Source organism: Salvelinus namaycush, chromosome 30 (genome assembly GCF_016432855.1).
Source record: "Salvelinus namaycush isolate Seneca chromosome 30, SaNama_1.0, whole genome shotgun sequence".
NCBI lineage: Eukaryota > Metazoa > Chordata > Actinopteri > Salmoniformes > Salmonidae > Salvelinus > Salvelinus namaycush.
This window is the reverse complement of record NC_052336.1, coordinates 14,752,154-14,776,936: the sequence shown is the minus strand read 5'-3', so window position 1 is coordinate 14,776,936 and position 24,783 is coordinate 14,752,154. Positions and strand designations below refer to the sequence as shown.

Here is a 24,783-nt window from a genome sequence, read left to right as displayed (position 1 = left end):
AGCGGTATGACGGCTGCGTGGTCCCATGGTGTTTATATTTGCATACTATTGTTTGAACAGATGAATGTGGTACCTTCAGGCATTTGGAAATTTCTCCCAAGGATGAACCAGACTTGTGGAGGTCTACAATATTTTTTCTGAGGTCTTGGCTGATTTCTTTTGATTTTCCCATGATGTCAAGCAAAGAGGCACTGAGTTTGAAGGTAGGCCTAGAAATACATCCACAGGTACAGCTCCAATTGACTCAAATTATGTCAATTAGCCTATCAGAAGCTTCTAAAGCCATGACATCCTTTTCTGGATTTTTCAAAGCTGTTTAAAGGCACAGTCAACTTAGTGTATGTAAACTTCTGACCCACTGGAATTGTGATACAGTGAATTATAAGTGAAATAATCTGTCTGCAAACAATTGTTGGGAAAATTACTTGTGTCATGCACAAAGTAGATGTCCTAACCAACTTGCCAAAACTATACTTTGTTAATTAACAACAAATTTGTGGAGTGGTTGAAAAACGAGTTTTAATGACTCCAACCTAAGTGTATGTAAACTTCCGACTTCAACTGTATACTGTATATGGAGATTATTAATCAGATCCAATACTTTGGCAATTGACCTGCAAATTCTTAAATCCGTACTAAGTGCTACCCTGAGTTCTATGACCATAGTAAGCACCCTCTATCCAGTTAAATGACTATGTGCATGGAGTATGAAGAGGAAGGTATTATATAGGACACTCACGTCTGCAGGTAGAGTACCAGGGAGGCGTTCTGAAGGCCCACAGGGTTACAGCGGATGGTGTAGTTGACGATCTGGCTGGAGGTGAATGCTGGACGCCCCCAGTGGAGGAACACGGCAGACGAGCTGTTGGCCTTGGCATACACGTGGTGAGGGGGTGGTGGAGGGGGCACCATACGATCACGGACCGCTGATATACACAGAAAAAAAATAATGCTAGAGGTACTCATGTGTCAAAGGATTGATAACTATCATTATAATAACTATCATCTATCATTATAGACAATGGTTGCTTGCATTATGTGAAGAACTTACAGACACATCCAGGGGTGCTGATAGTTTGGTCTGCCTGGTAGCCATCTCCTAAAAAACTGAACGCCAGTAGCTTCACATGGTACTTCTTCCTCGGGTCTAAAAATAACAACATTTACATATCTTTCACTGTAGACCTATGGGTATAGTATACATCATATCATAGACATTCACCTCAAATTGACCAATGTGACCTACAGTGGAAGTGAGTGTGTCTGACCACTGGGGGGCATTACACTGAACCAGAGGCTGTGTGATCTCACCAACCAGTGGGCTGTGAAAGTGCTGGATCAGAAAGAGCATGGCTGAGAGGTCATTGAGGTTTGGCTGTGGAGCTCTGCGACAGATGCTGAGTGCTGGGAGCCCAGTCCCTAGGTCAGTTCCTGCCCTGCTCAGGGCAATGAGGCACACAATAGAGGAGCTCCTCTATCCATCACTCTGCCTTTTCAGGAAGAATAGGAGAACCCTTCCCCCACCCAGGGCTGCTGGCCAGTGGTCAGTCCTGTTCAGTTCCAGGACAGGGGGGTTAAACCACAAGACAATGCCCCCCCTAGGAAAGACAGAGCGGTCAATCACATGGCCAGAGTCAGTGGCCTTACAGACCCCAGGTAGAACAAACGCTGCTAAGTTAAATGTCCTCTCTGTACCCAACAGGCCACTGATAAAAAAGTTCAGGCCAAACCCTATCCAAATGTTTCACTTCATATCTGCATTGATTGGTTAATTTGTCTCCTAGACTACGATCTCTTGTCATCCTGGAATAACCAGGTTACTGTGCATGACATATTCAGATAAGGAGGATAGGGTTGGAAAGGTAATACTTCATCATATTAATGTGTTATTACCCTGTTTTGTGCGTAACAATATTATAACTCATTCCAGAAAAATTGTCTGAGCTAGAGTATAGCTGTATTGGGTGAACCGGCTGCAGTGTATTAAAATATCATTACACAGGCAATTACAGGAAGCTCCTGCTCCAACCTAGAGGACCTTGCTGAAATAGCTGAGGATCTATCAAACTAATGGCTTACAGCCTCCTATGAATTCCAAGGCTCTTCAATATGTCAACCATCATTACACACACAGTAGGCAGAGGAATCTGAGATCTACAGAGTACAGGTACTAATAACATAACTAGTATCAGTGGAATAGTGAGCACCAGTAACCGAAAGGTTGCTGGATCGAATCACCGAGCTGACAAGGTAGAAATCTGTTTTTCTGTCCCTGAGCAAGGCAGTTTACCCACTGTTCCCCGGGCTCCGAAGACGTGGATATCGATTAAGGCAGCCCTCCGCACCTCTCTGATTCTGAGGAGTTGGGTTAAATGCGTTAGACACATTTCAGTTGAATGCATTCAGTTGTACAACTGACTAGGTATCCCCCTTCCCTTTCGCCATGGAACAGTAATGCAGTGTAGAACATGACCACTAGGTTGTGCTCCAGGACACATATGTTGAGAGGAGCACAGGAGTGTGGTCATGCCTATCCTCAGTTCCAGTCACAGAAGCAGTCATTTATGAGTTCTACGTTACTAACAGTTTCTGTGATAATGTCTCAGAGACAAATAAAAGGTAGTCAGTTAAAAAACGTTTTGTTTTTTTGCCCTACCACTACACAGCTGATTCAAATAATCAAATCAAATTTTATTTGTCACATACACATGGTTAGCAGATGTTAATGCGAGTGTAGCGAAATGCTTGTGCTTCTAGTTCCGACAATGCAGTAATAACCAGCGAGTAATCTAACCTAACAATTTCACAACAGCTACCTTATACACACAAGTGTAAAGGGATGAAGAATATGTACATAAAGATATATGAATGAGTGATGGTACAGAACGGCATAGGCAAGATGCAGTAGATGGTATCGAGTACAGTATATACATATGAGATGAGTAATGTCGGGTATGTAGACATTATATTAAGTGGCATTGTTTAAAGTGGCTAGTGATACATGTATTACATAAAGATGGCAAGATGCAGTAGGTGGTATAGAGTACAGTATATACATATGAGATACGTAATGTAGGGTATGTAAACATTATATTAAGTGGCATTGTTTAAAGTGGCTAGTGATACATTTTTTACATGTATGGCAGCAGCCACTCAATGTTAGTGGTGGCTGTTTAACAGTCTGATGGCCTTGAGATAGAAGCTGTTTTTCAGTCTCTCGGTCCCTGCTTTGATGCACCTGTACTGACCTTGCCTTCTGGATGATAGCGGGGTGAACAGGCAGTGGCTCGGGTGGTTGTTGTCCTTGATGATCTTTATGGCCTTCCTGTGACATCGGGTGGTGTAGGTGTCCTGGAGGGCAGGTAGTTTGCCCCCGGTGATGCGTTGTGCAGACCTCACTACCCTCTGGAAAGCCTTACGGTTGTGGGCGGAGCAGTTGCCGTACCAGGCGGTGATACAGCCCGACAGGATGCTCTCGATTGTGCATCTGTAAAAGTTTGTGAGTGCTTTTGGTGACAAGCCAAATTTTTTCAGCCTCCTGAGGTTGAAGAGGCGCTGCTGCGCCTTCTTCACCACGCTGTCTGTGTGGGTGGACCAATTCAGTTTGTCCGTGATGTGTACGCCGAGGAACTTAACACTTTCTACCCTCTCCACTACTGTCCCGTCGATGTGGATAGGGGGGTGCTCCCTCTGCTGTTTCCTGAAGTCCACTATCATCTCCTTTGTTTTGTTGACGTTGAGTGTGAGGTTATTTTCCTGACACCACACTCCGAGGGCCCTCACCTCCTCCCTGTAGGCCGTCTCGTCGTTGTTGGTAATCAAGCCTACCACTGTAGTGTCGTCTGCAAACTTGATGATTGAGTTGGAGGCGTGCATGGCCACGCAGTCGTGGGTGAACAGGGAGTACAGGAGAGGGCTCAGAACGCACCCTTGTGGGGCCCCAGTGTTGAGGATCAGCGGGGTGGAGATGTTGTTACCTACCCTCACCACCTGGGGGCGGCCCGTCAGGAAGTCCAGTACCCAGTTGCACAGGGCGGGGTCGAGACCCAGAGTCTCGAGCTTGATGACGAGTTTGGAGGGTACTATGGTGTTAAATGCTGAGCTGTAGTTGATGAACAGCATTCTCACATAGGTATTCCTCTTGTCCAAATGGGTTAGTGTAGTGTGGTTGCGATTGCGTCGTCTGTGGACCTATTGGGGTGGTAAGCAAATTGGAGTGGGTCTAGGGAGTCAGGTAGGGTGGAGGTGATATGGTCCTTGACTAGTCTCTCAAACCACTTCATGATGACGGAAGTGAGTGCTACGGGGCGGTAGTCGTTCAGCTCAGTTACCGTAGCTTTCTTGGGAACAGGAACAACGGTGGCCCTCTTGAAACATGTGGGAAAAGCAGACTGGGATAAGGATTGATTGAATATGTCCGTAAACACACCAGCCAGCTGGTCTGCGTATGCTCTGAGGACGCGGCTGGGGATGCCGTCTGGGCTTGCAGCCTTGCGAGGGTTAACACGTTTAAATGTTTTACTCACGTCGGCTGCAGTGAAGGAGAGTCCGCAGGTTTTGGTAGCGGGCCGTGTCAGTCGCACTGTATTGTCCTCAAAGCGAGCAAAGAAGTTGTTTAGTCTTTCTGGGAGCAAGACATCCTGGTCCGCGACGGGGCTGGTTTTCTTTTTGTAATCCGTGATTGACTGTAGACCCTGCCACATACCTCTTGTGTCTGAGCCGTTGAATTGCGACTCTACTTTGTCTCTATACTGATGCTTAGCTTGTTTGATTGCCTTGCGGAGGGAATAGCTACACTGTTTGTATTCAGTGATGTTTCCAGTCACCTTGCCCTGGTTAAAAGCTTTCAGTTTCGCGCTAATGCTGCCATCAATCAAAGCTTGATGATAAGTTGGAATCAGCTGTGTAGTCCTAGAGCAAAAAACAAAACGTGCACCCAAGAGGGGCCCCAAGACCGAGTTTGGGAAACCTTAAATTATATGATCTAAACCATAGGATAAACCATGTTGATCATCTGACAAACTGCTAGAGGATCATATTCACTGCATGTGTGTGAAAATATATGTTGTAATGGTGAGCAGGCTCTATATCTTCAAAAGAGTTGAACAGTTAAAAAAGCAATTACAGTCATTGTGAAAACTCCAACCACTTTGTTGAACAACCATCTCGTCATGTTTACTATGCTCCAGAGCTAAAACAACTGTGTTTTTTCTAGGATCGGTCTGAGAGCCTTGAGGCTATGGGAGGGTCCAGGGGGTGGAGTCAGGGCTATGGGAGGCAGGGGGATGAGCAGGAGGAGAGTCCGAGGGGTGTGGTTTGAGCCACTAAGACCCCTAGCCCCGAGGAGTTTCAATGGAGCCAGCAGGTCAGGCCTAGATAAAACACAGAAGGAATCTGAGGTCATGGGTGTGGAATACGAGTTAAGCCTCTTTTTCTCTCTCTCAGAATCCTTGCCCTTTCTCTGTGCCCTAACCCTTAATGGGGAAAGATAAAAAAGTGACTTGCAGGAGGGGAGAAAAACTACTTAAAAGTGTCTTAAAAACTATGTGGTATCCTCTATAGATTAGATACAACAACTTAAAATTGGATCAAAGGAAATATTACTGATCATATGATTGCATAAAAATACGAAGCTTCTCTCTTTATATTTCGACATTATAGATGGGTCAATGACTAGGCTACTGAAGTCATTTGTTACAGAAAATATTTAGTTATGCTAATGAAAATAACTGCACATATTTGTGAGGTTCCTATATCTTTACTTTCTCTAGTAAAAGACAATGAATTAGTGTACACTAGCATAGCTCCCTCCTGTCCCATGTCCACAGTCAGGCTGGCCGGCTTTGGACAGTCCCAGGGGCTTTTGTTCAGCTCCAGTGTCCATCTATGAAGAGGAGCAGTCAGGGTCTCACAGTCCCACCCCTGCCCAGCCACACAGCACAATGGGCCTGCAGTAATTACGCAGGAGTGGGGCTGCGAGAGGGGGCTTTGACATCTGGGCCATGACCTTTGACATGGAATCTGGGCAAGCTAAATCCTGCCAAAGGAGGGGTTATGGACACTGCTCTTAAGGGGGAGGGAGGGAGGGAGGGGGGGGGGGGGGGGGTAAGCAGGGGAACTGAGCAGAAAAGGGGGAAAAAACACCAAGAGACAAAAATAATAAGTCACTTAATAGGTGATGATAAATAGTGCCAATAGGAGGAAATGGTGAAGCGAGAGAGCAGAACTCTTCAATGGCCAATTTCATAGCCGATATAATGAAAGCATGATTAGATATGGCAAGCTCAATTGTTCAGCTTAACTGCTCTTTGTAACCTAGGAGTGACCTAAGGGTATACTTTGTTTTCTGACCTAGAATATATACAGAACTTGCAAAAGTGATTGAACTTCCAAAAGGAAATGGTTTGACGTGTTAATTTTAAAATCTGTGAGTAATACACATGGTTTGGGTAAGGTTATCAGGGATCTCCATGGTTGAAGATAAGAGGTGTCCACATAAACCTCCCCCTCTGTATGGAGTCACCCATGCTTGCACTAACTAAAAGGAAATGTGTGTTAGCCCTGGCTCATTCAACAACACCAAATCCCTCACAAAGATAAGATATGCTTCAGTTGCCACATAATAAAGGGCAATAATCCCCCTGTGTGTAGATTCAAGGCCAAATGTTTCTTCTTAGATATCACAAAAACTAACATCACTCAAACTTGTTGTGCCTTACTCACTTTGCTTGAGAAAAGTTCATAACTAATTTCCTCAGAATAATACACAATCTGCCTAACCCTGCCATTGCTTAAAGATACACCAAAGTGAAGCTGGTTCATTTTCCCGTCATGCCTGTTGGGTTAATCTTGGAAGGCTTTGCTCTCCCCATAAATTATGATGCCAGTTTGTATTTGAGGGGAAATTCTTGAGCTGTTTGTGGTCACCTGATTTTTTTTTACAGCCGTTTTGCAGATCCTGCAGGCCCCAAAGGCTTTGTTCTGCCCTGAGAATGGCCCCCCAGGCCACAGCAAGAAGGGTCTGAGCCAGGGCCATAAATGTCAACTCCCACACTGATCCACAAAGCAGCATATATCATAGGGGGAGCGTATATCTCCCTCTGAGAGAGAGAGCGAGACACACACACACACACACACACAGTTTATTGATGTAGTGGGCTCACTAATACCCATCTATCTTTTATCTGACACCAGGCATGCAATAACTAATGTTTTCACAGAGAAAAGACCACTCCACGATGGGCAAGGTGGCCCCAAGCTATGAGATAAATCTACTACCGTACACACAGTCCTGGTGCCAACAGGTATGGGAGTTATTTCAACCGTGACTATGCCACAGGAAGAATAAACATGAATGGGAGGACCTCAGTATTTCAACACCATGTCATTTATACACTGAGCTACAACCTCTCACATTCCTAACTTAGAGAGCCCTTTCAGTCATGTGGAATGGTCTTAAGAGATCATTTAGTAATTGCCAGAGCAGAGCTGGTCTGTTTCTACTACAGATTCAGAACTCAACCATGTCTTTTCTTCTGTTAGAGAGGTATGTTATTTGTGCACTTTAGAGCAACATTCACTCAATAATACAGTAACGGTTGGCTTGTTGTCTTTACCACATCAAAGCTAAGTGAATTTAGATCCCAGGGATCTGAAATACTTATCAAGTCACTCAGTGAGATTGGTGTTGTTCATAATCCCTGACTGATCGAACACATTCTCTAGGCTGTGTGTGGTTGTGGTTTCCAAACCCGTGTGACTGTCACAAGTGTCCTTGGGTGAAGTAAAGAGTTAAAGTTAAAGCCTCTGTTTATTGCATTACTATCAGAGACATTACAGCTTAATCCTTTATCCTGGATAAAATCCAATTAACATTTTAATTGAAGCTCCATTTTGCTCTCTACTTCAGACATGCCATGGAGGGTAAATAATATTATTATGAGAAGTATCCAGAGTGTTTTCTAATAGATAGAAGACTTCATCAATTCAATAGTAAGTAGGCTGATTAAAAGTCAGTAAGAAAACAATGTCCTATCGGGCACAATATGTATACCACCGTTTATGCTTGTTATGTGACTGGTTGTTTTCTTGGTTGCAGAGCAGCCACCTCTGCTCATCCGTATAGTTTATTAAGGAACATAAGTCATGGTTTGTCACTCAAACAACAGTGAACAAAATCAATAGGGAAATGCCCTTTCCACTGCTGTTCTGTCCTTGGGAGGTCAAATCAAGACAGGGACTACTCAATTATGGGCAAACATGGACATTAAAGCAGACCAAAATTGATGAGAACACCCAGTTTTAATTAAAATACCCTGTTTGGAGATGTGGGTCACCTCCACTAAAATAAAATAAATACTTAATGTTACACTTCTCGTATTGGTTTATTATCTATGTCACACTAAACTGACCAAAGCATATCCGAAGGGAAAACTGAGTCAAGTCAGTATTTTTATCTTAAGCTGTCTCTCTGTTTAACGCGCCACTTACTGAAATCAACGTTGTAAAAATGTGGTGCCATGGATAGGAACTGAAATCGTACCTAAAACCTATCTGACACTGACAGTAATACGTGACAAATTAAACTGCTGTGTCTCCTCTCCAACAGGAAGTCTCTCCCCTGAGGGGGGAAACCTTTGGGAAGATAAATGAGATGCATACTTCTCTTCAACATGTCATACTACAAGTCACATTCCATGGATATGTATTTACAGAAAAGCTCAGTTACCAGTGGTCAGGGGCTGAATATGGTTAACTCTTGGTCATTTAAGTCTCTTTTGTGGCCCTTAAAGCCTAACACAATGAAAGCCTTTGATGTAAATTCTCCTCCAAATGCTCTGCTCATAGCAGTCATAAAACACACCATAAATCTGCTCCACAATAACAGCTTCCCTCTCCTCTAAAGACAGCCCTGGAATACACCTTTGCCAGCTATTCTATCAAACAAGCACAATTGAGGTCATTAAACTGTTTCAATGAGAAACTAATGAAAAACCAAGGCATAGTAAGTGTGTTTTTGTGATATCTATCTATATCACATTACTACAACTTGTTTGTCCACTATGTTCATTATTCCAGGAGGAAAATGTGGTTCATGAGGAAAAGGAGAATGTACACAAAAAGCCAGACTTCTTATGTTCTTTCTCTTATCTCTCCAATAGGTTTTACCTCAAGCTTGATAAAAATACTATATTTTGAAAAATAATTATCCATTCAAAACAACATATATTTCATAAAGTACAGCACTTTAAAACCTACTCAACAATATAGCCTTGTGTTATTCTAAACAACAGCTGGTGGCAAATAGGAGGAGGTTTCAGCAGTCATAATTATCGCCCCTATCACAGTAAGACCCCTCCATGACAAAACACATACTGTAGCAAGAAAACAAAAAGGTAAAAGGGGACACATACTGTATTTACCCCCCCTTCCCCCCTATGCTTTCTAATCCTGGTCTAGTACCAGAGCTTCCTGATTCAAAATTCAGCTGCTGGCCACCTGGCCGTCCTCCTCTGGCCACAGATGGTCAGTTGTCCACTGCAGTGGTGTGGGACTCCCTTTCCTTCCACACTCTCCAACGTGACAAAATGAATTTGACCCAGAGGCCAGAGAACCAGCATATGCCCAACACCCCTTCCTTAGTCCCAGCTAGCACCTATTTCTAAAGCTGTTGGGGGGCCAGGGCCGTAAGGTCATGGGGGGTTGGCTTCTATCTGGATCTCTGGACATGAGCCCCCACAACTCACATGAAAAGATTTTGTCCTTCCCAAACTAATGGGCTTTTCTGATCCTAAAAAGACCTTAAACATGCCTGGTGAGGACACGGAAAATGTTTTTTTAAGAGCATCTTTGATCCAAATCCAATTTAAGGAGGACTTTCATTGTGTAACCATGCATTGACTAGAACATATTCTTAATCTTGCAATTGAAATCCAAAATCAAGACAAATGTAATCAGCAACAACGAGATCATAGGTCGGGTGTACTATGTGGAGTCTACTCACCCAGGCCTCCAATGGTGTGCCTGTTGTCCTGGACACGCAGCTGGATGGGGGAACTCTCAGCCTGGCTCTCCTCGTGGTAGAACAGCCTGTAGCCCTGGACGCTGACAGAGTTTCCTGGTGCCAGCTGCCAGCGCACTATGATGGTGGTGCAGTTCAGAGGCTCCAACTGTAGCTCAGGGGCCAGAGGCACTGTGAGGAGACACAAAGAGAGATAGATCTGTGGTTAGAGTCACTGTGGGGAGACACGAAGAGAGAGAGATCTGTGGTTAGAGTCACTGTGGGGAGACATGAAGAGAGATAGATCTGTGGTTAGAGTCACTGTGAGGAGACATGAAGAGAGAGAGATCAGTGGTTAGAGTCACTGTGGGGAGACACGAAGAGAGAGAGATCTGTGGTTAGAGGCACTGTGAGGAGACACAAAGAGAGAGAGATCTGTGGTTAGAGTCACTGTGGGGAGACACGAAGAGAGAGAGATCTGTGGTTAGAGTCACTGTGGGGAGACACGAAGAGAGAGAGATCTGTGGTTAGAGTCACTGTGGGGAGACACGAAGAGAGAGAGATCTGTGGTTAGAGTCACTGTGGGGAGACACGAAGAGAGAGAGATCTGTGGTTAGAGTCACTGTGAGGAGACACGAAGAAAGAGAGATCTGTGGTTAGAGTCACTGTAAACATCTGAGTATTTATTTAATGTAATTATTTTGTGAAGATGGTGCCGACAGACTTGGCAGCTCTGCTTCTAGCTCCCAAGCAACTTTGCAGTATTGTTTTTGTTTGTGTTATTTCTTATCACAAGCATTTCGCTACACCTGCAATAACATCTGCTAAATATGTGTATGTGACCAATACAATTTGATTTATTGAGTACAGTTCTGAGGATGTAAGGTTCAAACAGAATCATGTGTACTACTTATACACAGAGTTCAACCTGCATGACTATTCATTTTTATTCAGATATCTTTATTTTAACCAGCTCAGCTGAAATAGTACCAAGTCAAGGGAGAATATGAAACCCACCCACACCCAACCCCTGCTACCCGATCAGGCATTATTTACCTTAAGCCCAATGGCCAGGGCACACCAATGTGTTCATAAAGGTCAATTTGCTTCATATTCAGATACCATTCAGAGCCTTGCTACTATTGACAGTCCACAACTATTTATAAAGAATGGTTAGCTAAGCCTTAACAAATTAAAGACTTGTTCAAGAACACATTTGTTTGGGACACCCAAATTATTATTAAGAGTAAACCACTTAACATGGCAGAAACATGCTAATTTAGATTTCCCAGAAATAATTTGCTGGACAAATAGGGGCAAAGTCACCAAAAAGCATTGTATTGCAAGAGATGCAGGGTGGCAGGCTGGGAGCAAGTTGACTCTGTAGCTTGTCTTGTTCCTTGAAAACAAGAATGCTCTCCACCCAGCTGCTCACTGGCTTTATCTGATGGAAATAACCGGCTCCCAGCCTGCAGCCCCCAACCAGAGGCACATCCATACCATGCCCAAGCCTGACACACAGATACACAACCAGGCACAAACACACAATAGCAGAGATGAGTCAGGTGCTCAGTTCTACTGACAGAATGCCTATTCAGCCGACATGATCCTGGCTGAATTGTAGAAAAGATCCTGTTTGTTTCCAAAGGGACAGAGCGAGAGAGAGGGCAGCAACCCCCTCCCCCACTCCTAAGGCTCAGATGGAGCTCTAAACAGAACTATTCTTCCTCCCACCCAGAGGCCTGGGTCCCTCTCTTTTATGACCCATGACTGAAGCCATTCCGATGTTACTGACAGAGAGGGCCAAAGGTCATGGAGTAACAAACGCAATGCCTTAACAAGATTATTAGAGAGGACGCTCTTCTCATGGCTCTCTCTCTCACACACTTAGCAGAGGACTGGGAAGAAGAAAGGTTTAGAGATAATCCAGCACCTTTGCTCCTATTTTGACTATGTGTAGAGGGAAGTGTGCGCTCACTGTGCGCCTGCAAGGCATGATGGTTTTACTGTGCATGATAAGTCAGTGCAGGAAGTAAGGCCTTACATGTTTATTTATGTGAGGTGGCAGGCTGGTAGCTCCACAAATCTAAGGTTGAAATTCCAGTTCATCAAAGATGTTATGGCTTACTTATGTCTTTTGACTTTGATTGATTAGAAGTCATACAGTTGTAATCATATCTGTACAAACATCATATGTGCACGCAGAAACCTAGCATTGGACCATCAAGGAGCAGCCAATAACTCATCGCTACTACTGAGGAGCATGTGTAAGTACCTTTGGCGCTGGACGCCTTAGGGGTACGGTGGGAGGTCCAGGCTGACTGTTCCCCCCAGCCCACGCTAGTGGCTGCAGCGATGCGGAGGAGGTAGATGGTGTCGGGCTGCAGGCCCTCCAGCAGATACTTGGTTTTCTCCCCAGGAAGCTCCAGCTGAGTGATGGCCTGGTCGGCACTGGTACGATAGGACAAGCGGTAGGCCGACACCCGGCCTCGGCTTAGCTTGGCTGCAAGGGGCTGCCAGGACACCTGGATGTCTGTGGGGCTGCGGCTGGTGAGGCTGAGCTCTGGGGCACGCAGGGGCACTGTGGAGAGGGAAACAGAGTGGTCATGTAGAGGCTTATACAGTCACCAACTTGTTCATTACTGTCTCTGGTTTCTGTCTATATTTATGGTTGTTTTGTATCGTGTTTTGTTGGGGACCAAAGGAAGAGCTGCGATTGCTAAAGTAACAGCTAGCTACTGAGACTATAATGATCAAACCCAGAGATACAAATCAGCTCACTGTGCGTCACACTCAGTCATACTGGAAAATCAATTCAGTAAGTCTGCAAGTGTACACAATTAATAGATGTGATCTGATTTAGACTGGTATGCAATCATGTGACCGATGTTCCCTTAGTCAAGGACAATAGACCAGTTATTTTCTATGGAATATGTAAGAAATTTAATTTTCCTTGATCATAAGTGGTAGTCACGGTTGCACAGTACAGAAACATTTAATGGGGTGGTGTGAACTGTAAAGGGCCCTTGTGGGGAGTTAGATTATAGTAGAGAGGGTCATTCCTGATCTCTAAATATCAGCCTGACTAATGTTTAACCAGCCGAGTGGTCCACCTTCTAATCCTTCCTTATTAGACTCCTCTATTCCTCTGGCGCACCTCTTAGAGACGACCCCAATTAGACAGCCAGGGGTCAGCCCCACTAGATTCATTACAGGACCTATAGTACTGCACACTCTCTACAGCCTATTCATTACAGTTTAAACACACTGGAAAACATCCTCTGAGTCCTCCATTAGAGTGATAGAAGACCTTACACAATGACTACAGGATCAATATGAAGCATTCTCTTTACTATTCATCTGGGGGTGTTTTTATTCATCCTGGGGTGACAGTTATGGCTGCACATTACCTCTGTTTCCCTGGGTTACAGCCCAATAAAGGCCAGGGTGGACTGTATGTTTGTGTATGTGGGAGCTAACGACGAGGCCTCACCATCCTCCAGGGTGTGCTGGAACACATGGTCTGACATGCGGCTGGCTCCCATGGGCATGTAGGCCACGATGTAGAAGGTGTAGTTCCGCGCTGACTCCAGGTCATCAATAATGTACCGGGTTGTGTCGTTGCCAATGACAACCTGGTATTCCTCATTGTTCAAACCTGGTTTGAGGGAAGAAAAGGAACACATTTAATCAATTAATCAATTACCACCCACAGAGCTGTAAACTGCATGCATAGGCAAGGAGTTCAGAGGGGATCTGATCCTTCGATGCAAACTCTTTAGGGCACTAAAGGGGGACCTAATCATAAAAGGGTCTATGAAGATTTGCGTACATTCTGAGTACAAAGACAACTTTTGATAACTTTCCATAATCATCATTCAATGATTTCTCTCAGTATACAGAGCAATTAGAACATAATCACTTTGGCATTAGGAACCTCCTTGTCTGATGCGCCTGATTCTTACAAAGTTACGATGTACATCTGTCTCTAACGGTGGGCTTCTGGTCCATTCAGTATGGACAATATACAAAAAGTGTCAACTCAATCAAACTGGTTCCTTCCCCTTTTATAGACAATTTCATCAACATTGCTGGGGCCAAATACCAGCATTCAATTTTCCCACATTGCTGGCTGAGCCTAATAGCAGTTTAATTAGCACAGATTAGGAAGGTCCCGCAAAAGACTCACTTGTAGCCAGGACATATTGAATCGTCCAGCCTGATTTCTGACCTGGTAAACAAGATCCTTGAGAGTAAACAGAAAAGGCCTTGTCCGGGGGCCTGAAAGGCCCACTAAACCTCCCTGAAAAGACACACAAAGCCTCTCTCCCAGTCCAGCTCACACTGTCCCAGTGCCTTGACAGAATCTCCTCTGTTGGATTAGCACACTCCAACACACAGACTAATTAGTTCCTCCTTTCATTAGAACCTCCATTTAGTGCCAAGGCTCTGTGTCTGAGACCTCAGGTGCAGAATGCGTTGGTGCTACCACTCCTGTCAATCTCAACGGCCAGCGATTCTCTGAGACCGGACAGAATGTTTCACGTAATCTTAATCAAGTGCACCAAATCCTTTACAGACGCCAGTTATTTAAGGAGAAAGGGGCAGGTTTTCTAACTTACTTCCGTTAACGTCCCTATCCTTACACAGCCTAGCAGGTGTTTCTTTTGCTGCATGGAATTCGTACATTTGGCCTATACAATGGTATTCCATAGCCGGCGATGAACAACAGTGCCTGAATGAACTGGATAACATTTGTGCTGAACTGTTACATTGTTTGAATGTGACTCTTGGTGCCTCTTCATCAACAATACAGGTTCCCAGGAAAGCTAAAGGTCCAGCAGTCAATGACTGGGGTTTAGTGACTACAGTACAGCCCTTGTATTCTCGTGATTGGTTCCTGTCTATCCAGCATCTCATCTAGTGTAGGGGGTTCCTGCACCTTTAAAACCAATGCACAGGGCTTGAGATCGCCTATGGAAGGCCAGTCCTGTTTGTACAGAGTAAGCTGCTGTTCTTTCTTCGGTGCAGTAATCATCGTTTTCCTTGACCTCTGCCCAGCAACCAACTATTAACAACAGATGGTCAATCTCCCACATTCCATTCTGGGGGCAAGGAGGAAGTGGAGCATTCAGGACTCTAAACAGTGTCAACTGTTAACTCCTGGGGCTACCAAGGCCATTAATATTGAATTCCCTAATACATACGACATTAACTATTTCCTGCCAACATCAAAAAGAGTTTCTGCTTGAAAAGGTACAAGACATAGAAGAGGCTCCCCCTGAATTGGCCATCATGTCTCACCTTCAGCCTTCATGTAGTGCACAGAGTAGGCAATCACTTTGTCTGAGTTGTACAGTGGTCTCTCCCAGGCCAGCAAGATGGCGGAGCTGGATACAGTGTCAGCCCGGATGTTCCTGGGCGCGCTGGGCCTGTCCTCTGACATCACCACTATGAGCCGGGCCATGGACAGCACAGAGCCCTGCTCATTCTCTACCTGGCACTGGTAGATGGCATCATCCTCAGGGATGATCTGGTTGATCACCAGTTTACTGTGGGACAAAACACACATGGCCATATTAGACTTCTGTCCCTCCTCCAGCTTCACCGACCAATACTTAACCCGTTGCTTACCAGCTCTATCATTCTCTTTCAAATCAGAAACCGTTAACAAGCCAAGGCAGTGGTAGTAGCAGAGGAAGCAAATTAGTGGGAAATCCACTGAAATGCCATTAGCACTTTGTAAATGATTCAGCTTCCTTTCTTCTGTGGGAAAGGGCAACTATCAACAAAGACAACTACCTGTGGGGTAAAGGAATTAGGGATTCAATTAACATACAGCAGAACATACAATATGGTTGGTGGTTAGGAGGCAGGGATTTATAAAACAATGGGATGATCATAGAAATTAAGAATTGAGAGGGAGACAAACAGGAGCAGAGAGTTATTAGCTACAGTCGATCTGGTGTTAGAGCTCAGACCTGTTGTACATCTTGATGCGTCCGTTGGAGTGGACCTTCTCTCCGTTCTTCAGCCAAGTGATGTGGGGCAGGGGAACACCCTCAGCCTGGCACACAAAGCGGGCCGTGCCCGCACGCGGACGGGTCAGGCTCTCCGGCCACTCCACCAAGGTCGGAGGCGCTGGATAAGGGAAATGTCATAGATGTAACAAACACCAACAATGATGTCTGTAATAACAACTGACACTTATAGGAGCTCTACACAGACGACTAACATGTGTTTACCTAGCACAGTGATGTTGGCTGTGGCGATGGTATAGTTACGCGTGCCAGGGGTAGTTGCTCTGCACATGTACACTCCTCCGTGTTGGGGTTTGATGTCAGAGATGATGAGGTTGCCATTGCCCAGCACCTTGGTGTTGAACACGTCAATGGACTTGCTGTCGGCTCGGCTCCAGGAGATGAGGGGTCGGGGGTTCCCTGTAGCCATGCATTCCAGGATGGCACTTTGGTGCAGGGACACAGTGGCATTCTGGGGCCCAGCGATGATACGAGGCCTCTGAGGCAGTTTGGGGCTTGGAGCTGTGGAGGGGAGACAGGATTTGACCAGGGTGCCCACTTCACTACTCAACATAAATATAACTTGGCTTTTATTGGGCTTATAATGTTTGATGCAATGCTTGTGAATATATTATGTTTAAATCTGAAAAGAGTGCTAATTCTCCACTATCTCCCACCTGGAGTGACAGTGAGGGTTGCCTCTGTACTCCGGCGACGGTTGGCGATGTTGGTCGCCACACAGCGATAGTTCCCAGCATCCCCTTTTTCCACCCCATGGATCTGCAAAACGCCGCTGGGCAGGACTGTGATTCTGGGAGAAACAAGAACACAAAGACAATCAATACAACTGACATCATAGATATTAGAGCACACAGCTCTGATATTTCTATCACTCTGACATGTACAGTTTAGAATCATAATAGACTTCTACAATAATCTCAAACGCCATCTAAAGTTAATGACATGGCATGATAATGAAATAATGAGAATGCATACCTTTTAGTTGTCAGCGGTAACGTGACCCGATTGAACTCCCAGGTGATGATGGGTGGAGGGCTTGCAGTAACTTTGCAGGTGAAACGGGCGACTGATCCTTCTGTCACCACAATGGAAGTTGGCTGATTTGTAAAGGGGGAGATACCTACAGAACAAAACAAGAAATGGTGAGACACTGTGTACTACAACAGTAGACACATTCTCTAATGTACAATACATGTTTGCAAAGATATGATTACTAGCAATGCAGCCATTAGAAAGCAAGAACTGTGAAATTATGTTTTTCTAGTATTGTATTTTCCCCCATTCGGATCTATAAGACCAATCATCAAAAAAATGTATGTTCATGGCCCAATATCCTCTCTTGGTCGGCAGCTCATCTTGGTGGATAAGGTTACATGTCTTTCTATCTATCAACTAAGCCTCTGTATCTTAGGACTTAAGGGCACTGTTCAGTTAAAATGGAAATCAATGACATTTATAGAAATAAGGGAATATATTGAGCTGCCAGGCATATCTTATAAATATACATTATTTCACTTTCAGGTTACCATCTCACTAAAGCCCATACCCAGCAAAGGCCAACCCACTTCAGTATCTGCCTGATAGTGAGACTGTAGTGCTGTGAAGCTGAACCTCATTCTTAGAATTTTCAGTGAAAATAGGAAAATCTATCTGCACAATTATACCGAAATGATCACTACCCCAACTGCCATCCCCTTTATTCATATAATTGTCCATGAAACTACTTGCCAAGGAGCTTCCATGTCCCAACAATAAAGCTATATCCTATTAAAATCAACCTAAATGCCGTACATTAGCACTGAGATTTAACATTTGCCAAGAATAATCATAAAGGCTGTTGACAGCAAGATCTGAAGAGCCCCACAATCCATCCAACCTTACCCCTCCAAGACAAATTCTCTCCCTCACCTCCTCTCCTTACAGCCTAGACAGAGTTCATGTGTTGATGCATTGCCGTCTAATCAAGACAGTCACAGGAAGACCCTTTGCCCTGATATGTTGGTTAGTCCACTATTGAAATCAGCTGTTGTTTTTTTTCTCCTTACAAAACATTGCCCTGTCTCTCACCTTCTCTTTGAAAATGCATAAGCTCCAGTTCTCCCTCAAATTAGGTGTTATACAAGCACCAGACATCGGATATCAGATGGGGTTCCCGAGGCCCTAACTAACCTAAACAAACCAGCATGTTACAGGTACCTGTCAGCTCATCCTGGCTGGAGCACATTAAACCCTGAGGAGATCAGAGAGCAGAGGAAATCTCTGCTAGGCCCATCTTATTAATTAGCTCCTCTACTATGCACATCCACACACATGAGCAGAGGTCAATCAGTGAAATGTGTGCCATGCACACAAAATTTAGTGGCCCACCTAATGACTACTGATAATACTTCAACTGAAATAAAATTTCTCATACGCTTGCTGTAAAAATCTTTATATTTGAACACAGAGTCATTAAGCCCACAGCTGGTGATGAGGCCATGTGGAGGAGGAGGGGAAGCTTGATCCATTTTGTTTGAGATCATTGATTCATTTCCCGCTCATGGAGCAGCAGAGTTTGGGAAGATCAGTCAGTGAAAGATGATACTGAAAGTGAGGTCTTTGACAGGCCCAATGAATGACCAGCCAGTGGGAACCTAAAGGGACTGCTCTTTGCTAACAGTAGCATTAAAGGACAACATCACATGTAACCAACCCTCACAGACACACAGTCCTTTTGGGAAAAGTGCTACCTCTTCACAGCATCTAATTCCTAATTAGGCCTACCTCTAGGTCTATTCCTAGAGAGACAACAGATATAATACATCTCATATGCTTATAGCAATTAATACATCATTATAACTGTTTCCTTTAAGTCAAGTGTTACCAACATATTATTTGCCACTGATTTTATACTTTAATCCCCCTGAGATAAAGAGGACCCCTGATGACAGATATATCTAAAAGTGTTGTCCTGCTGAGTGCAGCCGGACGGTGATGATTGGTGGAGAGATCCGGCAACATCCTGCTTGGATTGGGTTTCCTTGAAACTGATTGGTTGTCAGACACCACCTGAACTGTATGGAAACTAAACTCCATGACAAACTTCATGTGTGTCCCATTACTGAGTTAACCTAAACCTTACCCACCGTTAAGAATGATGTTGCAAGTAGTTCAATGTCTAGAATAGATTGTTCATCGTTTCAAAAAAGTAACACAAAATAATCTAGAACATTATGCTTCCCTCCCCTTTCAGTCACTAAGAAATAGAAAAATCCAAAAGCCATTAAGGTTATCCACTGCTATCCACTCCCATCCCCCTTCTCAACTAAAGAAGCCTCAGGTCAATAGTTTGTTAAAGTTACTGTCCAGTGAAAATATTACTTTTAAAAGTTAATAATATGTTAACTTATACCCAAATAATGGTGTTGACTCACGATCCTATACTCATATTTGTGGCCAAAGCATAAATTGGAGAAAAAACACTTAAAAAACCTCACATCAAATTTGTATCTCAAACAGACCGTTTCAAAAATGCTTGCTATTTCCTCATGGAGTATGATGTCATCCTCCTGAGGACGATGAGATGGCCAATCAGCAGTCTACTCTGTTGTTGGGGTACGCCCACACTGGAAACACTCTTTTCATGCCACTTCAATACCGAAGTGACTTTTTCATAGCAGGTTAGGAGCATTTACGCAGCAGATTAGGAGAATTAACATAGCCAATTAGGAGACTGAGGTTAAGGTTAGGAAAAGGGTTAATGTTAGGGTTAGTGAAAATGCTCTCCAAACCTGCTACAAAAATCACTTTGTATCGAAGTGGCGTGAAAAGAGTGTGGCCCATGCCCACACCATTCCAACACAGAAAAGCTGCATTGTAACACACTTAATTACAATTTTTGGAAAGAAAACTATTTCACTCATATTGTAATTAATAATACGTCTTATTTCATAGAAATCTGGAAACACTGGACAGTTACTTTAAAATAAATGATGGTACTGCTGCTCTTGTTACAGACCTCAATTTAAATCACATTTTTGGAAGGACTGAGATAAATAAAATCTTTACCAAAAAGCCCCAGCGCTGGATAACATCAACTTAATTATCATAAACAATAAACAAACAAATCAAACCACTCCTGGCACAACTGGGACCCAGTGCAACCAACGGACTAGGCTACATCAGTGAAGGACTATATAAAGAAGACTACATCAGAAATACCCAAAACAAGTACGACAAAACAAAATCCTCTTCACCCATTTACTACTCAGAGAAAAAGGAATCAGATAATTCAAAGATACACGTGACATGTGTCTTCAGATTCAAAACAGCTGCATGTTCAGAATGCAATGCGCACCACTTAAGTAATGGATTAACAAACAGACTGCACTGCTCTTTGACCTCTGCACACATCCGATGCTGTTTGTGCTGCAGGGGCGAGGAGCTATCAGCACTCACAGATGAAGAGGCAGTCTGAGGGGAGAGGGGCATCAGAGTACCTCTCCTGGGCTCTCTCTCTATCCAACTCTCTCCCCCCTCCCTAGGCTCAGTTATCTCGCTAGCCCAGGGAAACAATGATATACTCTCCCCAGTGTTTACCTTCGGAGGCTCCCCCACTAACTTTATCACAGAAATGACCCCTCTTCTCTACATTCTGCACACAAAAAGCCTTGAACGCACATCAAACACAGCAGGCTTGCCAGGGGAGAAAATACAGGGGGGGGCAACAGATGAAGAAAACATACGAGGAGCCGTGCAAAGATTACAAGGAGCTCAGATTTAAAGCGACGCAAATCCTCACTAGGTGCAAGGTTTATCATTTCTGATTGAACAGCTGTTGCCACTGACATCAGAGAGGACCCCAATCAACATATTCTTACACCTTAAGTCTGAATAATTGAACTATTACCACTCATCAAATTTCACTGGCAATCAGCACACAGCACAGGTGGTACACTTCTAGCTGTATCCTTAACAAACCTTTCTCAGAGTACTACTTAAAAGCAACGTAAATCTCAAGCACTGCTCTCGAGAAACCTTGCCTAAAGGTAAACTCCACCCCATCATAAACACACTGGGTTGTGTCCTGGCCTCTATAACGGCCAACATGGATAGCTGGACGTAACCTGGGTTTCCAGGTGTCGTGGTGCTGAACAGTGGGAAAGCCCTAACTGCCAGACTGGGCTGTGTGAATCCTGATCAGCGCACTGCACTCTGACAACTACTCTGTGTCGTCTTCAGGAAGGTGGCAAGGGGAATTCTGTCCCTCCTAAACGCAGCTGACCCTCTGCCATTTCAAGGTAAAGACATCCTTGTTTTTTCCACTGGCCACGAGCAGAGCATGTACCGTTCATGAGCAAAGCCAGAATGAACCCAATTCATTTAGGATCCATAACCTACATTGTCTACCCTGACCAGTTTTACAGAGCTGCGCCACTTTGCCTTGAACTTTTAATTGCAGATCGCTTTACTTCTAGTATTAGATTGTGGACTTTCAAATGGAATGCCAACTTCTCTAATGGGTTGTGTCCCACCAGTTGCTGTAGAGGCCCATTTCTTTGTGTAAAGTTATTTTGAAGACACGGAGACTGATCCTTTCACTGAGCCCCTGGCCACTTTGCTTTGGGCATTTTTAATTGAATTAGTTCTGAGCTATAAGGCCTCTTGTGCATCAGGCCCAGTGCAGCCTTCTGCAGAAGAATATTTGCTGTGGGTCGAAGTGCAGGCAGGCATTGGATTGGGAGCATCATTGACCGAATACAGGGGCCCATCCCTCAGCAACACGCTCCCACGGAGGAACAGAATGTGGATCTCTAATCAACATCAAACTCATTCCTAAGTGTTGCCCAACAGCAGCAATGCAACATTGAGGCATCCATCCCAGTAGCCCGGGGCCTGGGGGCTTGAGCTTCCCAGATACTCTGTCTCTGTGAACAGTCAAAAAATGCTCGATTGACAAACAGAGAGATCCGTATTGATTATTGATTGCGTACTAAGTCTCAGTCTAAAATCTATTCTGCTAGGGCTTGTCGAGCTGTGGTCACTGCCATGGTTGCTCAAAATATGCGATTGACCATCTCCTTAAAGTGATGATGGTCGCCAGAGGCAGCACCTAATGCTCCTAAATGAAATATTAAAGCAGATGAGGCTCACACTACAATGACTAGATTATACCTTCAATTATCTCTGTGTGCCCATTTACCATTTACTTCTTCCAGTCACCTTCCAGATTACTTTTGAAACACATTAAACACACAAATGCTCATCATATGCACCTCTCCCCTGGAGCCTTGGGTGTCCAGTTATTGAGCAAGGCCTCCATAAATGAAAAGGTGACTTGACTATTCTCCACAATGTGTTTCTGTTACTTAATTTGATTTCATTCAACCACCTGGAGAATATATAACTACCAAACCCACCTAGCTTAAATGTTAAATAATTTATTGTTTACCTGGATGTTTTGCCCAGATGTTTCTAATGATGGGGTGAATGCCCGCGCCAAGCGGCACAAAAAAGAGGATCTGGCCATCTGCCCCTTGCAGTGACCCCACCTCTGACCTCCAACCTCCACAAATCTTGTCTAGCACACCGCCCATCAAGGCAGAGCCCTGCAAGGCCACCCCAGCACTGCTGCAATGCTAACGCTCCCCTGCTGGCTCTCTGCAAACTGCCAATCAATCACTCAGAGCCTCCTAAAACTGGGAGGGTACTCTGCCTTCCTACAGATATGAAATGCCCCCGCTAACATGCTCTTTCTCTTAAACCCTGTCCACTGCCATCCCATACTGGCACAGTAGAACAACGCTTTGCATAATGCTTTTCTTCATTTAGTCACTGTGCAGATGGGCGATGTTGGTGGATTCTGGTGCCGAGTAGCAAAAAAAATCTGTTACTATTGATCATGAACAAAGTGGGGATTCACAATTAATCAAATCTCTAACACAAAACATAATGATGGGTGTTCCATTATTAGTAATGACCATTTAAACCTCCTCTAAGGTTTTGCGGCATGCAGACTTTGCACCCTTATCCTAAGAAACAGAAACAAGTTTGACAGCAACAAAAAAATCAGTGAGTGACCACTGAAAACATCTTCACCAATGTCCGAACTAAACTATAGAATTATTCCGTGCCCTGCCTCCCAGCTGGCCAATCTCTTTGTTTTCGAGAGGCCTGCTGAAGCCAGAAGCTCAGTAAACAGCAGGTCAGTGGACAGGTCAAGCCCGGACAAAGGTTCCCTTAGAAACTTCAGGGGCCAGCTCTGTCCCCCTTCCCCCTGGTCTCTCCACAGTACAGGGGTGCTCAATCAACCCAAATCTATCCATCTCACCCTACCCGAGGACATGCTCTTTAACAAATGGGAATCCAATATTCAGAGCAGTTATATGCTCTCCTAATTACTATAGCTTGAAGGATCACACTGCAGGCACAAATTCTATCTCACTACTATGTAGGTTAAAACAATACTCGTAATGAGGTGCGAAGAATGTGTTCTATACGTGCTGTATTGAGAGGTTTTGTTATGGACATGTTCAACACAGCCACTGAGCATGCCCAAAGAGCATGAATAATCCACTAATAATAAAAAGCAAAGAATATCTTCACAGTAAAGCAAACCATAAAGCAAATGTTTATAGTGCGCAGAGTCAGTATACGTGTGCGTTCAGATACATCCCTCTGTGGTCAGGGGTTTACTTTGTTGTTCTCTGAGCTGTAATTCAGAAACATTCCTACGTTTTTTTTTTTTTTTTTGGAGGGGCAGAGGAGCTCAGAGTTTAGGCAGGGCGTCTGTCGACAGGTCAATGGCTGCTGCTGAGCTCTGCTCTGAGCTCTGCAGCACTAATTTCCTCCAGGCCTCTCGGTTCCTAGCAGTAGACAAACACAGTAAGTGGTCAAGCAGGGGACAGAACTGGAGCTTTCTATCTACTTCAAGGCCCTGGCTACGTGTGTGGCTTCTCCTCGCTCCTGATTGGAACAAGGTGGATGAGCACTGAGGCCAGATCCAGAGTGGCTGGTCGGGGGATCTGCTCTGGCAGCTTTGTCTAAAGCGATCTGCAGAGCAATTGAATGGAAACACTGGTACTAATCCTGCAGATGACCTGGGCCAGGCTTGCAGCTTCACTACGCATGACTAGGTAGGGACTGGAGTTGGTCCTGGTCAGGTCATGTGGTCAGGAAACCCTCTGGGCCCTACTCATAATCAGTGAAAGTATAAAGGAGTATTGATTCCTCCCACCCTTATGAGTCATAAGTGACAGAACAAATAGCATTACTGTAAGTGTTAAACAGTAGGACTGAAGGATGATTTCTTTGGACAGCATTACAAGAGAGAGGAAGAAGCGAACAGCTATTTATGACTTCAACAAAAATCCTTGGCCTCGACCTCAAGGTCCAAATATTGACAGTTCTGAACAGTTCTATACTCAACCCAATAGAACATTTAACCACTTTAGCATTCAACGTCATCAGACCTGTCAGAGTGCTCATCAAGAGCCATAACACAACTAAAGCTGTTAAGAATTTGGTTTTCATTTCAACCAATTTCTAGAAACATTCTATTCCGTGATAATTACTATGATCTGACAAATGTTTGACATGGTGATATTGATTTGTGCAATTCATTCAAATGAGGGACAGCAGATCTGTGTTGTGGGCTGTGGACAGAGCTGGGCAGTGAAGGGTTCAGCATGGGAGGGTGACCTTTCCTGACTTCATATGCAAATGACACATGAATGGCCTAATGCTTAGATTGAGAGGAAACAG

At 44.4% G+C, this 24,783-nt stretch overlaps 1 protein-coding gene across 1 annotated transcript in view; it reads right to left on the bottom strand.

Moving 5' to 3' along the window:
* The window catches only part of prtga (protogenin homolog a (Gallus gallus)), a 40,446-nt gene that overhangs the window by 4,637 nt on the left and 11,026 nt on the right, over positions 1 to 24,783 (bottom strand). The window contains exons 4-13 of the mRNA XM_038969141.1: positions 17,017 to 17,161; positions 16,698 to 16,831; positions 16,246 to 16,542; positions 15,982 to 16,141; positions 15,305 to 15,552; positions 13,494 to 13,658; positions 12,276 to 12,581; positions 10,004 to 10,192; positions 1,052 to 1,147; positions 740 to 926 (exon numbers count right to left, since the gene is read on the bottom strand). Of these exons, the coding sequence (XP_038825069.1) occupies positions 740 to 926; positions 1,052 to 1,147; positions 10,004 to 10,192; positions 12,276 to 12,581; positions 13,494 to 13,658; positions 15,305 to 15,552; positions 15,982 to 16,141; positions 16,246 to 16,542; positions 16,698 to 16,831; positions 17,017 to 17,161 (1,927 nt within the window). The remainder of the gene's footprint in view (positions 1 to 739; positions 927 to 1,051; positions 1,148 to 10,003; positions 10,193 to 12,275; positions 12,582 to 13,493; positions 13,659 to 15,304; positions 15,553 to 15,981; positions 16,142 to 16,245; positions 16,543 to 16,697; positions 16,832 to 17,016; positions 17,162 to 24,783) is intronic.